Source organism: Trachurus japonicus, chromosome 24, assembly GCF_045865225.1.
Source record: "Trachurus japonicus isolate A0001 chromosome 24, Traja_1.0".
Lineage (NCBI taxonomy): Eukaryota > Metazoa > Chordata > Actinopteri > Carangiformes > Carangidae > Trachurus > Trachurus japonicus.
The window spans coordinates 18,248,423-18,263,658 of NC_140930.1; the positions used below are offsets into that span (position 1 = coordinate 18,248,423).

The 15,236-nt window shown below is 42.4% G+C and overlaps 1 protein-coding gene across 1 annotated transcript; it reads right to left on the reverse strand.

Moving 5' to 3' along the window:
* Nucleotides 1-11,326: 11,326 nt before the first annotated feature.
* On the reverse strand, nucleotides 11,327-14,704 carry sox7 (SRY-box transcription factor 7). Its single transcript, XM_085770558.1, has 2 exons — nucleotides 14,164-14,704; nucleotides 11,327-13,089 (listed from the first exon to the last, which is right to left on the reverse strand). The coding sequence occupies exons 1-2, from the start codon at nucleotides 14,393-14,395 to the stop codon at nucleotides 12,098-12,100; spliced, it is 1,224 nt and encodes a 407-aa protein (XP_085626684.1). The 5' UTR covers nucleotides 14,396-14,704; the 3' UTR covers nucleotides 11,327-12,097.
* Between the last annotated feature and the right edge of the window lie 532 nt (nucleotides 14,705-15,236).

A 15,236-nucleotide genomic window follows, 5' to 3' on the forward strand; every position in this document is an offset into this window, starting at 1 on the left:
CTTAAATATACTATATTTTTCAGATAATTATGAATACATCCTATTTTATTTAGTTTGACAGATAATGTATTTATTGCAAATTTAGCAGCTATTCAAATCAATACAGCAAATACCAAGTGTATATTTAAGAGATACATATGTCAGTTTTAGAGTATGTACAGACTGTTGTGAGGATCAAAGAGTAAATGAAGACAGGGATAATGAGGATATGACCACAAATAAATCCTTCAAGTGACTTTAAATAACAAGCTTAAGTCCCTGCCTGCAGTGAAAGTGGACGTTACCTCAGTGATTCTCCCTGTCACTGGAGAAAATACATTCCTTGCCAGCTTTTCCTGCAATCAATAATGCAAGGATTACCTATAAAAAGCAGAAATATCTGCAATAAGCACTATGTATTCTTACTGAGACAATACAAGGAGGTAAGGATAATTCATTGTTGCTTGATGGAAAGGGATGCAATCCCACTATGAAATACAGACAAAAATGAGTCAAATTCTGTGACTAAAAAATAGGCTAAGCTTGACTGACACCTGTAAAGAACAGGTTTGGCTGTTGTCCTTGTCCTTGTATTAAATGCAAGTGTTTCCTCTAGCTGAACATTTTGGAAGCATAAATCAGTAAGTAATTGGTTGCTACAGATATTCTTACGCCATGCTGCCAACCTTGGTCTTACGTCTTGATTTGAACCCATACCCATCTATCAAAGGCATTTTCATAATGTTAAAGGGTAACTTGGGAAGAAAAGTTTGTTCTGTACATCACCAGATGAATTATGTTTCAATTGATTGAAATCAGAGGTTTGAGGGTATGATCAAAATCATTTCATTTTTGAAGTAGCCATACAAAACCTGCTGTACTTAAACTTCGTACTCTGGCCACTGTTAGGAAAGACAGTAAAGGTTAAAGCAGAAGTAAGTGATATATTTGTGTTAATATAAGTCTTAAATAGTTATATCTTCCGACAGCAATCACTTACATAGAGTGTTTGGTCTGAAACACGGGTCTGTCAGTCACTCTGCTCTGCTCTGAGCCGAGGAGAAAACATTTATCGTATCCTACAGTTTTTATCCAATGAGGAGAGAGAACGGCATGCAGGGCTGTGTGTGCAGCCAAGGAACGCCGTGAATGTGGCGACGTAGGGACGAGGACTGTTATGGTGCGTTCAAGGAAACTCGTATTTTTCCGACCGTGAAGTGGTACCAGTTCGATCTGGTACGAGTTCACCGGTCGGAAGTTACGAGTGGCCGTTATAGTGACTTTCACCGGTAAAACAGGTCGGAAAAACACGAGTGGGTTGCCTGAAACGCTACAAAGTCGTAAGTTGTGACTTGAAGCTGTAATTTACGATTTCAAAAGCCTGCCTGGAACGCAGCATTAGCGAAAACGACCGGACCACTTACTTCTGCTTTAAGTGTAATAACATAATTTTAGATCTATATTCAAATATTATAATTTTTTATTCAGACTGGTTTGCCATATAGGTTTTGGCAAAATAAATTATGCATGTAAAAGAAAAATACTGTAGCATAAGCCTGTCAAAGACCATTAAGGTAATTAAATTGTTGCTAAGCAAATGAAGTGCCTGTTTCTACTCAGTGGATTACAAATGCAAAACATATTTTTTCTTTATTCATCAGAACCAGGAAACATATGTGGCCTTGGATCCCTAGTATAATGCTATTTATCCCTAAGGTGTCATGTTAGCCAACAGAGGCTCCTAAAAGAGTTCAAACAAGGAAAATGAAAATCACATCCTGCATACAGGCCAACCTGAGTTCATCCAGTTTAACATGGACTATTGTATTTTTTCCTTATGGGAATAACTACTGCACAGCATGTCTTAAATGCTAACTGAGTTTGATCTTTTGCGAGTGCAGTTTCCAGTGGCTTGCATACAAGAACACTTAATGTGCAAAAAAATTAAACAGCACAGCCCCATAGGTGGAGTAAGTATGTATACTCACATGATCCATAATCATAATCCAGAGGATAAATGAAAGAAAGTGAAAACTAATAGTCCAAAGCCACAGAATGCACGATGTAAACTCCCACAGACACAGCAGAGCTGTTGCAAGCAGAGAAACGAGAAAGCAGTTCAAAAGCCTCCCTCCAGAAGCGGGCCTACCTGCTAATCAGATACATGGGAAGCTAAGGATAGAATGAAAAGCCTTGCTAATCACTCTGAGATTGGACTGAAATCTGCTGAGGCTTTGGACACATGACTTGGACTTCACCATTGCATAAAGGGAGTTAAACACGCGTTTAGAAAGCAGTTCAACACTCAGTGACAGTCTATGACTAGGCATAATATTCTTTCATTTGTCCCTTCAGGCATCATTGTATGACAGTAGTTTGTGTTGTGTTTTGTCTCTTACTCTTTATTGGTTTGGTTGCTCGTCTATGTGTTTTCCCAGAGCATGACAACGCATGAAAAACTGAGACTAAGCGGCTGGTTTTCTCCATTTTCCTACAATGATATTCAACAGCCACTAACTTTACTGCACCTGTTGCAACTCGCGTTTTCTTTTCACTGAAGACGGACACATTACTGAGGATAAACAAATTGTGATCTGACCTGTGAGGTTATCGCTCAGTGTTGAAATGTCCTGCGGTGAAATATGTCTTTTCTGACTGTAGTTCAAAATGCAGCGTGTGTGACATAAAAACTGTATTTAGGCAGCACTGATGCCCAACGTGCTATACAGTTTTCATCTCATTCACCTGCTCACATAATGACAGCAGTAATCTATTCCGCAAAGTCTTGACTGAGCGTTTTGTGCTCCTGTGTTCTGCTTACTGTAAGCGCACTCCAGCACACAAAGAAGCAAACCTAAGGTTTTAAACGCCAACTCTGTTGTGGTTATTATTACTTCCTGAGCCACATATCACATAGACTTGCTGAGCATCTTCAAAAGAGCTCCATAAACAATATAATTAGCTTAAACAATAATATATAATAATATTCATAATGATAATGGACCAAACAGGGTTTCTTTTGCTTCCTCTGTGTGGACATTTTTGTGAACAATATGAACAACAGCTCAGTCATCAGTTCAACAAGTGTCCCAGTGACATTCAGTCAAACTGTCACTTATCAGCACCCCTAATTAGTGTCTAATGCTCAGTAAAACAAAGGAAATATAATTAAGATAAACCAATTGCCAGACGACAAAGAGTTGCCTCAAGTGCTGCATAAAAATTAATGGGCGAGCATGGCAGCATTACAATTCACCATTTATGTTGTCGGGCACTGTGATACTGATAGAAGAAGCACTGCCCTCTGCTAATTAGCCTACTTCCAGCCAGCTGCTTGGCTGGCACTGTCTCCTCGAGCAGATTGCTGGGGCAGATCTTGTGAAACGCTCCCAAGGTCAAAAACATACGTGCTCCACCTGCATTTGTTACATGTGAAAGCATCTGATGCTATTTTAGACACTGCACTTTCCTTGTCTAAATGTCACTGAGGGTCAACTGGCTGTTTTCAAGGACAAAAGATCTGCCATAGAATACATGAAGGGGTCATTCTTATCAAGGGTTTACAGGCAGCATGCCGATCCCTCCCAGAGATGCCGGGAGTTTCAAGAAGAGCCTAATCACAGCAGCACCCACTCCCACAAAGCCTACAGACACATACAGAGGGGCCAGCTCTCACGCTGCCATCTGTCCTTAGTCATAAGGAGCTTGATGGGTCACGGTGGGGTGGAGTTGACTTGAGGCAGATTTATTGTATCCTGACTCATCGGAGAAAACAGAAGAAAGACCCCCCTCCTGCTGAGTCATGACAATGCTGTTACTTACAAGATGTGCTGAGGACATGGTTAAGTTACTCTGACATGGGGTTTTCCTGCATGAGGGAGGCATCGCCTCTGCTCTGAAGCACTTACCATCAGTGTGAGTCAGCTCTGACAGACATGATTTATCCCTCAATACAATTTTTGAAACAATATTTTTCCAATTCAAAGACTCACTCCTGCAACTGCTACGAGCCTCTCAGAGCCACAGGTGCCCACAATGAAGCTGTAGTGTGCATTAAGCAGGATAACCATTTAGAGTCTTGTTAGCCTTCTAGCCTCCGCCATGCAGATGCAGTTTGGATCACAGTCACAGCAGGATACTCTGAAGCTCATCATCTGTCAAGCTCACACGTGTGCACTGATGCTCAGGCTTAGCACCCCCCCCTCCTGGCTGCAGTTAAAATACCAGGTCTAATTAGGGAACAGCCTGCTGTGCAGCAGGACTATGCTATGTTAAGTCATAGTCCTACTAAAGCGGTACACCCAGGAAGTTGAAGCCTTGATGGATGGCTGCAGTTAAAGGGCAAGACTTGGACATTTACCAGCAAGTTGCCAGATCCAATTAAATGCAAACGATATGTGGATTTGGAAATAATTTCAAACTGGTTCTCTAAGTTTGTAAGTAACTGAAGTGATTTAAAAATACATTTTAGAAAAAATATCACTATAATGATCATCTACACTTCAATATCACTCTAACCAGAAGAGAAGGGAAACACCCTGAATGTATCACCAGCCCATGCATGTCAATGCATGTTAAATTAGACATCCTAAATAAATGACCAAGAGAAGATATAAAGGGCAAACGCATGTCTATGTCACTAGAGAGTTTAATCTATAGCATAAGGTACCTGTGTAAGTCTCATGGTAGTGAGTGCCCAGACGGTCTTTACCTCTGTTTAATCTTTAACCTTTACCTGTCACCGTGAGTTCACAGGGAGGGAGTGTAAATATAACCAAGAGTCAGAGCGATTTACACAGAAAGCACATTTACACAATCCTACACCAGGTTCACGCTCTGAATAGATCCTGTCATGCTTAAGAAACTGCAGCAGAAAGCTGATTTTCACTATATCACTTTAAGTCTTACAGTGCAGTTTGCTTAAGAGTTATGATTATGGAAAATCTATCAGTCTAACTTCAGTGTGGTGATGCAGCTGAGATATTAAGATGAGCCTGAACACGATAGTGTCGTAGCCTGTTATCTGTCTGCATGTTAGTCTGCTATATTTGTAATATGGTTGCATTTGAATTGAATTATTTGCATTTGAAATGAACAAATAAAAACAGAATAAAATAAAATGAGAATTTTAGTACAATCAGTATGTGAGTTCAATTTGCAGGCTTCAGTGGATACGTGACTGCAGCTGCTTGATCTGCTTATCAGAGCTTTCAGCTATCACTGCTCTTAAGTATTCCGCCATCTGCAATAAACATAGACCTATCCAGCTCATATCCTGTTTTGAACCTGTCAACACGGTACTTTAGTTGAAGTGTCTGAACTCTGGGGACAACTGTGTGAGTCATTTCCGTGCGTCTCATTTTTGATGTTGAGTCTTGAAGGAAACAGGGCCGAGCATCCAGCAGGAAGGGATTCCTTCAAGCTCAGACATCAACAACATCCCGAATATTACACTCATAACGTAAGGCAGGAGGAATGGGAGTGAGCATGGAAATATTGCCAGAGTGACCCGTTGCCAAGGTCAGTCAGGAGCATTCTTACCCAGAAAATTCGGAGTGTAAACAGCGCACATCAAGGCGGCGGAAATGCTGTGTGTCATGGCTGACGTACTTTATCTCTGAATAAGCAGCAGTAAATGAGTTTGTTGTTCCTGTGTGTAAGAACTTGCATCACTGTTTTAAAAGTGATTCATCACTGTGCAGTGAACCTAAGCATAGGTTTGGAAATGAAATGTTCACAATCGGTTTCTGAATGCAGCCTTCGAAGGATGCGGCCCCCTACAACAGTACAACAGCTATCATGTCTTCATGTCATCAGGAAACTGACTATAGAAAAATTAAATGCTCTTTTACTGCTGACTACTTTTTTTAAAGTTATTCTTTATTCACTAAAATCACCAACAGAAAAAGAAAACACATTGCTGAGGCTGCACATTTCACCAGTTCACCACTGTTTGGCGAAATACCCACACTCAGCTGTTTCACTGTGTCATGATAAATGGACAAAGAGACAAAGTTGATGCAAATGACAACTTTATGTTTTTTTTTTTTTTACAGATGCCTGATGGTGCAGGTGAAATTTTGCATCTAGCAGTTTTAGCTGCCCATTACAACAATGATAATGTTGATACGTCAACTTCAGTGCTGAAGAACATTCTCCAAATTTGTTAGTTTGAAATGGACAAGAAACGTCTGATGATACTTGTAAGAAACGGCAATGTTTGTTATTGAAGTATACCTGATGATAACAGTTCTTTTTTGTCTGACCATCAGTCCAACACCAAAGATAAATAGTTTACAATAATGTTAAACAAGAAATAAGGCAGTGAAATTATTATTATTATTATTAGTAGTAGTAGTAGTAGTAGTAGTGGTATGTGATTGATGGGGACACCTCACATAACTGTTCCATCATAACCACATTAATCTAATAAATGATATTAGCTGAAATATTTCAAACTTAATGGCTCTCAGTGTTTCTGTGAAGCTGTCATTAAGCAGTGTGGTGGTTTGCTTTGTCTATCCTCCACAGTAGCTGTTAAAAGGGGCTCTCTCACACCACTGAACTTATAACATCACTCATCTAACTCATTAGTGCGTCTGCATTTCAGGATGCACGTTGAGTAAAGTCTGTTGGTGCAGGCCGACGGGGCCAGATTGCAGCGTGTAGGCTCACTAAAATGGAAAAAGATGGAGGGTGATATTAAGCCGTCCCAACTTTGCAGGAATTACCCAAATCCTTTACAGTAGCTGTGTATCAGGGTTTTTTTTTTTTTTGCATCTGAGTCATGACTAAACATAGTTGTCTAATTATGAAAACATTACCTCAAATATTGTAATTAGCCCAATTAACACGTGGGCCAAAATACATAATGCCTTCTCCAGTTCTTCCCACAATACGAGATCACACACGGAACAGATAAGGCTGTTCTATCTCTTAAATGGAACAACCACATTGCAATTAGGAAGCACAATAGGAACATCCTCCTCCACATTGAGGTGAAGAGTTACACCACCCCTGGGAGATTCTGCAGCAGTCAAAAACAAGCCAAATAGCGCTGCAGCATACATAGTGGTGACCAGTGAGAGAATATGCTATCAGGGAGAGAGAGAGAGAGAGAGAGATAGAGAGAGACCAGGGCAGGTCAGGCTGTAAAAATAGGACATGCACTGCAATTTTGAATCACTTAAATAATAAACCCTAAATCTGCCTAAATGTGTTTTCTAACTTTTCAAACCTGTGTTTTCCAGGCTAGTTTCACTGTTGGTTAAGTTAATACTTAACAAGGAAGCTCTTATTGAAGTGTTTTTATGGAGAGTTTACCAAAATGCACTTACTTACGGAAAAAAAAGCACATTTCTCAATCCTTTTTTGTACATTCTGCAGTACAGCACAGGCTTTCCTGCCTGTGCCGGTTTTGGTAATCAGGCTGCGCTTATGGGTAAATGGAAATCTAGCCTTCTCCTTCCCTGGGTTGGCAGCCATGTGCTGGCCTCCCTCTGCGCTTTTTGCTGGTCGCCTGTATCTGCTTAGAACAGGTGCCGGATCCTGTTCAGCTGCAGCATTCACTGCACAGGTACGGGTGGGAGGCCCTTGGCTGCTCGTACAGTCCCCCAAGTTTTCCAGGGGTCCCCATCTGTGTCCCCGCACATCCTCTGCCACATGGCACCTGTCCCTCGACGAGTCTGGTCCATTCTTCGTCCGGCGACGTACACGCCTGCCCGCCACCCCACACTCTGCCTGTTGTTGAGCCACAATGAGATGAAGAATAGCTGCACTCCATAATCCCTTGCTGTGAGATGTGTGTGCGTTTTTTTCCCCCCTTCTTTTCCTCCTTTGGCCAGATTCTGGGCCAAGTACAAATTGTAAACAGGTTATTATGCTGCTGTAACACACTCCAACTGGAAATGCACTCCGACAACATTTAGTATTTACTGATGTAAGTGTGTCTTCATCCGTCACACAGAGTAGTTTAATTTGGTTTAAAGTTCACTGCATTTAGTGTGATGAGGACTACTGTATGTAATGGGTTTGTTATTTTCAATTTGCACAGCTTAAAAGGAAAAGATGTCATTTTTTCCTCAGAGTCACTCCAGTGCTCCATTCAGGTGTAAATAATAAATCATGATAAATGAAGCTTAAATGTCCCGTAGCAAGAACACAACATCTCAATCAAACATCAGCAGTATGTAGGTTTAAAGGGCATCTCCGTCCCATGCATTGATATGCCTTAGTCACGTAGTTCAAATTAGCCACTTCCTCTTGACCTACAGTTAATACGCAAAGAACGTCATATAGCACGAATGGTCAACCTCCAAAGATGACGTGATTGGACGCTCCCTAGCCGGCTACACAATAGACGCTGGACCAACCAGACAGTCAGCCTCCTCCATGCCTCCGGAGGACACAATATTTAAAGTGATCAGTGCTCACCTCAGTCCCAGCAGATGGATAATACTTTACACAGCTGTGCAAGCTCTGGGCCCGGTCAACACACACCGAGCCTTACAGTATGTTGTTACCTTGACAGTTGGTGTTGAGTTAGACCGCCGAGTTGTTTGTTTGCCCAGGGAAGTGACATGACGGCAGGAGAGGAAATAGGAAACATAACAGACTACCTGACAGACTCATTCCACAGGCTTGACCTGAGACTGGAACCGAGCCAGCCAGCAATCAGAACGAAATAACAAGAGGAGCCTCTCTTGTTTGTTCAGCCTATATCCTTATATTTGCAAATATTGTAAATCTTCTGATCCCATAAGTGTGTGAAAGATTCAATTCAGGAAATTAAAGAGATGATGCACTGCCATTCACAGAATTCCTGCATATACCTCTGTGTACATAGAGCAAATTTTATGTAGTGCACAACAATGTCAGGTCACAGATTTATTTATGTTTATGTTTATTTTCTCTTTCCTTTCCTTTTGATTTATTGCAGCTAAAAGAGCCGTGCTGACTGTCTTTGATACAGAGTCCGACTAGAGGTTAAGATGACAATGAGTCAACTTCTCGGGAGGAAAAGATCGAGGCTGACAAGTTGAGTGTTTTGCCCTCACTTCCCGAAAACGTAGAAGTCACAGGCTCCACAGAACTGAGATAATACTCCTGTAGAGCTCTTCTGGTTGTTTCAGAGAAAAAAATGACGATATACTAATTACAGATTAGCTTACTGACTTATTTAGTATTTTTCCAACGAAAACCGCTGCATATTTAATGGATTAGATGCCAAATGGAGGTTATTATGTTGGGTGTTGTGTGTGTGTTGTATCTGTGCATCTGCAGAGGAGGCAGCACCATTCCTTTGAATCTTAATAGGATTGTTGCCTTTGCATTCCAGCCACTGTATAAATATGTCATATGGATTTGAAGCTATTTGATCTTGTCTGCTTTTGCTGTAAAATGAAACCATTATTTATCAAGTTCTAGGTGTTTCACATTTTATATCAAACTGATGCTGGAAGTTAAAAAAAACAGGGGGGAAAAAAGTCTGGATAAATGCATTCCTACCAATGTGAAAACACTTATTGTTATTATTTGCAAAATGATATATGGTAGATGCATGATTTTCATTGAATTTTGTCTCAGTGGTGTAATGATTTTTTTTTCCTCTTAAAAAATCTTGCGGAATATCAAAGCATATAGGAAAGATACAATATGACGTTCAGCAGTCTATGCCCAAGTATAGCAACTCTGGGTTCTTGTCATGTCGTCTAACACGAGGATGATTTGTTGACGCTTGTGTCTTTGTCCTTGTCCATGTTGCCATGTCCTACCCTGAGGTGGTGGACGTGATTGTTGAGACACTGCAGAGCGTCTTTACCGAGGGAGTCTGCAGCGGCACCCTGACCTGACCCCTGGCAACTCTGGGGTGGATGCCGTACCGCAGACTACTTTTTCACCCCCCGAATGCCTGGGGCAGCACCCGTCCAGCTCCCACATCCAAAATATGGTCGCACTCAAATGGACCCTCCACAGAGTTTTGAACCCCTGCAGGCACAAAGGGTAATGATATAACCCCATAGAAATGAGCACATATACGGCCAGCTGCAGACACCCGTACATGATGAATGTTGTCATTCTGGTCACTTTAATCACAATCACAGTAAGCATTGGAAGGTCTATCACAAAAGCAGGGTCATGCTTCGATACGGGAAACAAGTAAGGTCATTTTTGTGTGTATACATTCACCACAAGTGTTGTTTTCTGGTCTTTAAGCAAAGAAACCTGTGTTTTGCTCATTACTGTGTGGACTTGTGCAGTGTGTCTGTGTTTAAGGTGCAGCAGGCCAGGTTGACAAAGCCTCTCCTGAAAAATGGTTGGTGAGTAAAGACGGGTAAGTAAGATGCTAATCAGCGCGGCCGTGTTTCCTCCCGCTCACTGAACAGCGGGTTCCCTTCCCTCTCTCTGGCTCTTTAATGCAGGGCCCAGCCAGGCCCAAACATCCTGACGGAGAGAGGCTTTTCCCTTATCAGTCAGGAAACACCGCTCCTCTGCCACATCCTTTTTACAAGAAGCACGACTCAACCGTTCCCAAAAAATGCAGGAAGACCAGCCAGACTCCAGGATTTGTCAAAAGCCCCCTGAATTCCTTTTATCGAAAAAGAAAAATTCAAGAGAACAGAGAGGGTGAGAAGGGGAGGAGTGGAGAAAGGAGAGGGGTAAAAAAAAAAAAAAAAAGGAGAGAGAGAAAAATGAGGAGCATGTAAAACAGTCAACGAAGCCCCAGGATTTATTTTTTTATTTATTTCGCACAGATTACGAAAGGTCTGCATCAGCAAGATATAACACGGGATGAAGGGGTGGGGGTGGGGGGTGGGGGGGGTAGCTGGAGTGCCTAAGAATGGCTCCCAGAATAAGACTCCAGCAAAACAAAGGACGGTTGAGATGGAGGCGGGTGGCGACGGCTGTGCCTGTTTTACACTAATCCTCTGAACCGGGATGAAATGAAAGCGAGAGGAGACGGATGGAGAAGGATGATGTGATGGAGGGTGGAAAAAAAAAAAAAAGCAAGCGGGGGTGTTGGTGTCATAATGGGCCACTCCGAGTACAACAGCTACACAGCCCGAAATAGGAGAATTAATAGTGTGACGTTGAAATTCAAAGATGGACAAGTAGCACGCACCGTTTCCAAAAACTAAGCAACACTCCTACTTTCCTTTATTGTTTTTATTTTGCAATCTGATTGTATTCAGTGTGTGTGTCAGTGGAAATGTGTTTCTTCTGCTACCACACAATATCTTATCTCTATCTGTTATCAGTGACTACCAATATCTCCAGTTCAGGTGTAAGAAAAAACAAACTCCTGTTGTGGTGTTGTCTGTGGGCACATTATCCAAGTAGAACTGCATTAATATAAAAATTGACCTTTATTTTAAATTATTGTCTTTCACAAAACCTAAATCAGCATACAGTTATAGTTACCATTATTATTTTTCTTCGTAGAGGTTATGATTATATATTATTAAGTACTTGAGAGGAAGTATAAACGCCTATTTTTTCTTAATTACACACTGTTTTTGTTAAATTGCATAAGAAATGTCCAACTAAAACCTCATTCAATTACAACTACTGAGGTAAGACTCCCAAAACAATGAGAGTGAGAACATAAAATACAAACATTCGAATGGAAAGCGTTGATAATAGCATTACAGTTAGCGTTTATGCAAAACATCAAAGGACTTAAATTAGCTTCTAAAGAGCATCTGTACACACCTAGGTGGTAACAGTAACTGGTGACATTTACAAGTGGAGGACAAGTCTTTTTACGATTGTTCTTCTGGTTTAGAAATTTCATGACAACTGGAGGTGGCATACTATAGTATTTTGTGTCTGCATCCCTGAGGTGTCCATCTCCCTTTTCTTCACACTCCTCCAATTGCTCTTTGTTCTTTCCTCGGCTCCAGACAATCATATTGCTCAGTAATCAGTTCAGTCCAGTTCTTCTTCATCACGGTGGGATGATGTTGCTCACGGGCGCCGATAACTTTTGAAAATTACACACAGGAGAGCTCGGACGTTGCACCCAAGCGCAACATCATCCCACGTTCCTTCACCACTTCATTTCAAACCCTGTAGTCTCTTATCAGTCACAAGTTACAGTCGGCTGCTGCAACGACGCTTACGAGATGCCGTAGTTGTTGTAGTAGGCCGCTGTTGCGTCTGCCAGTACGGAAATTAGGCTGGTTTCCGTGGTGCTACTGGGACACGCGGTGGCAGAGGCGGTGGCGGCCGACGCCACCTGGATGTGTCCTGTAACGGTCATGGTGCCGGCCTGCTCGGGGTGGAACCCGGGTCCATTGGAGTTCAGGTACTGGTCAAACTCGTTGCGGTCCACCTCTCCCAGAAGCTCGGCCTGGCTCAGCTGGTCTAGAGTCTCCAGGTGGCCGTGTGTCTCTGGTGGGGGGGACAGCTGGCCCAGGTGGCCCTGGTGGAGCCCGTGGTGGATCTGGGGGAAGGATGAGGTACTGTAGTAGGACAGCGGAGGCCCGGGGATCAGCCCACCGCCTCCTCCAGTCTGGGACATGTGAGAGATGTGACCTATGTGTGCGCCCCCGCAGTGGATCGGGGTCTGAGTGTAGTCGGTGTGGTAAGGGGGCGGGCTGCCCATGTGCGTCTGACTCTGATGGTGCTCGTCTGGACAGGAGGCTGAGGAGGAGCAGGAGACGGAGGAGCTGCCAGACGTTGAGTAATAAGAGGGGGGGACGTGCTCGTGGTCCATGGCGTCCAGCGGGGACATCTCGGGAGGCGTGGGCAGGCCGTAGGGGTAGGTGTCGAAGCTGCTGTTGGAACCGGCGTGGTCCCTGAAGCTTCGGACGCTGGGCAGAGCCGGGCTGGGGCTGGAAAACCCTCCGCCCATGCCGTTGGGGCTGCCCTCGTCTTTGTCCAGGGGGTGGCAGAGGGCGCGCTGGTCGGGCAGGGCGTTCTGGTCGGGAGGCAGCCCGCTCAGGAGGAAGCCCGGGTCCACTCGCTTGCAGATGCGTTTCAGCTGTTTCTTCCGGCGAGGCCGATACTTGTAGTTGGGGTAGTCCTGCATGTGCTGCACCCGGAGCCTCTCGGCTTCCTCCACGTAGGGCCTCTTCTGCGGGGGAGTCAGGGCCTTCCATGACTTGCCTGGATGAGGAAGAGACAGACACATTTTTTTTATTTTATCCACAAACATTGAATATGGCTCAACAAAGCAAAAGGCAACTCACTCTGATAAACTGATCAATACATTCATGTCTGTTTTTTTTGTTATTAAACAATATTAAAATAACATTTTTTCTCACATTCATACAATTTCTATAACTTGTTAAATAACTATAGACTTTAAATATTATCAAAATGAAATTTTTTTTTTTTTTTTTTAATCTGCAGGCCTCCACTTTTTAGATGGGAAAAAATAAGGTGCTAAATTAATATGAATCAAGCAAAAGAGAACTTTATAATATATAGAAAGAGTTATATAAATATACAGCTTAATAAATCTTAATTTTTAAGCCTTGATTTATTTATTCAGACACAAAAAAGAAATCTCTGTATGAAAACTTTAAAACCCAACAATCAACTCCCCTCCTTCCTTCTTTGATACTGAATTGTATCAAATAAACTCACCTGTAAATAGTGAATAGCCTGATTGACATAATCACCCATTGTAGCCTCATCTATAAAGTCGTATTTTACGTGTTATTGCCGTTTGTAAGTTTGCTTGGTTGTGTATCTGATTTACGCAGATGCCAGATATGGATCCTGTTATACAACATTAATCCAAGTCGCCAATCCAACGCAAAATCACTCTTTTCTTTCATTTTCCAAACTGTTCTTTTATCATCATGTGATGACTTCACTTTTGAGTTAAATGCATTTTTTTTATCAAGAAATTGAACCAGTGGCTCTTCAATTAAACGAGTAATTTACCTCGTCTAATTAGGAAAAGCAGCAATAAAAAAGTAGAGTTATTGTTTTTTCTTTTACCGTTTTGAAGGTTATTTTTGTTTTTTATTTAAGCCTGCCTTTAGGCGTCTGACAAAAGATTAAAACTTTTGTAAAACAACGGAGGCCTGAAGGGATTATACATTTGAGGAGAGTTTAAAAAGTAGCAGTGATGATAATGAAAAAAACAAACACTTTGATGTAATATTCTATATAAAACTATACATAAATATGTTCAAACTTGAATTTCCAAATAACTTTTTCTCTTCTCACCCAACATTTTGCTGAGCTCGGCGTTGTGTAGGTCTGGATTCTGAACCGCCAGCCGTTTGCGCTCATCCTTGGCCCAGACCATGAAGGCGTTCATGGGCCGTCTGATCCGCGGCTCCGGCGCCTTGTCCACCGGGGTCCGGTGCGGGCCGTGTCCGTCGGGCACGTCCCCGTCTCCTGGAGGACACTCGAAGGACTCCGGCCACGACGAGTACGCGCTGATGAGAGCCGCCATCTGCGCGCTCCAAACTTCGGATCAGATGCGCCTCTGGCTCAAAGTTGTGTGTTTGTGTCTCTTTCTCTCTGAGCGCCCGCTACACACACTGAGGGCTGATTTTTTTTTTCTTCTTCTTCTTTTTTGTTTTTTTACAAAAGAAAAAATAAAATAAAATCACTTAAACTGCTTCAGGAAAAAAAAAGATCCAGCTGTGACTAAGACTAGAAAGCTACAGGCTACAGTCAGATGTCAGTGCAGGTTTTGAGGAGAGAGCACATTTACGCGCAGGCATCGGCTCCTCCTCGTCAGTTATGATTCAGTCTTTCCTGGTGGATGGGGGGAGCGCTTTATATTTGAGGAGCAGGTTCCAGGAGAAACCCCGGAGGACTCTCGGCTCCTCCTTGATTGCAAGTTGAGCCCCGTGAAAAGGGAAGAGAGAGAAGGCAGCATTTCAACACTACTAACTACTTCAACATGGCCCCACAACAAAACAACACCTCACACTGACAGATAACACATGAACTAACAGGATAACCAGCATAATAATCCACTCACTGCTCACCATTTACAAAGTTGTGTCAATCCAGGAAACAGAGAGATCTTTTGCATTACAGTTATTGTGTTGTAGTAACAATCAAACAGAGATTAGGCAACTACAACCAACAAGGAAAACCTCCACCTGACAAACTTGTTCTGCAGTGTAGTCAACATTACACACTAACTTTCAGTGACGCTGTATGATTTCTACTGAATCTCAAAGCCAGTATGACATGGTATGCCTAAGCAAACAAAAACACTACACTCCCACTTTTGGAGGTTCATTTTATTTATTTATTTTTAACATTCGTTAATTATATAT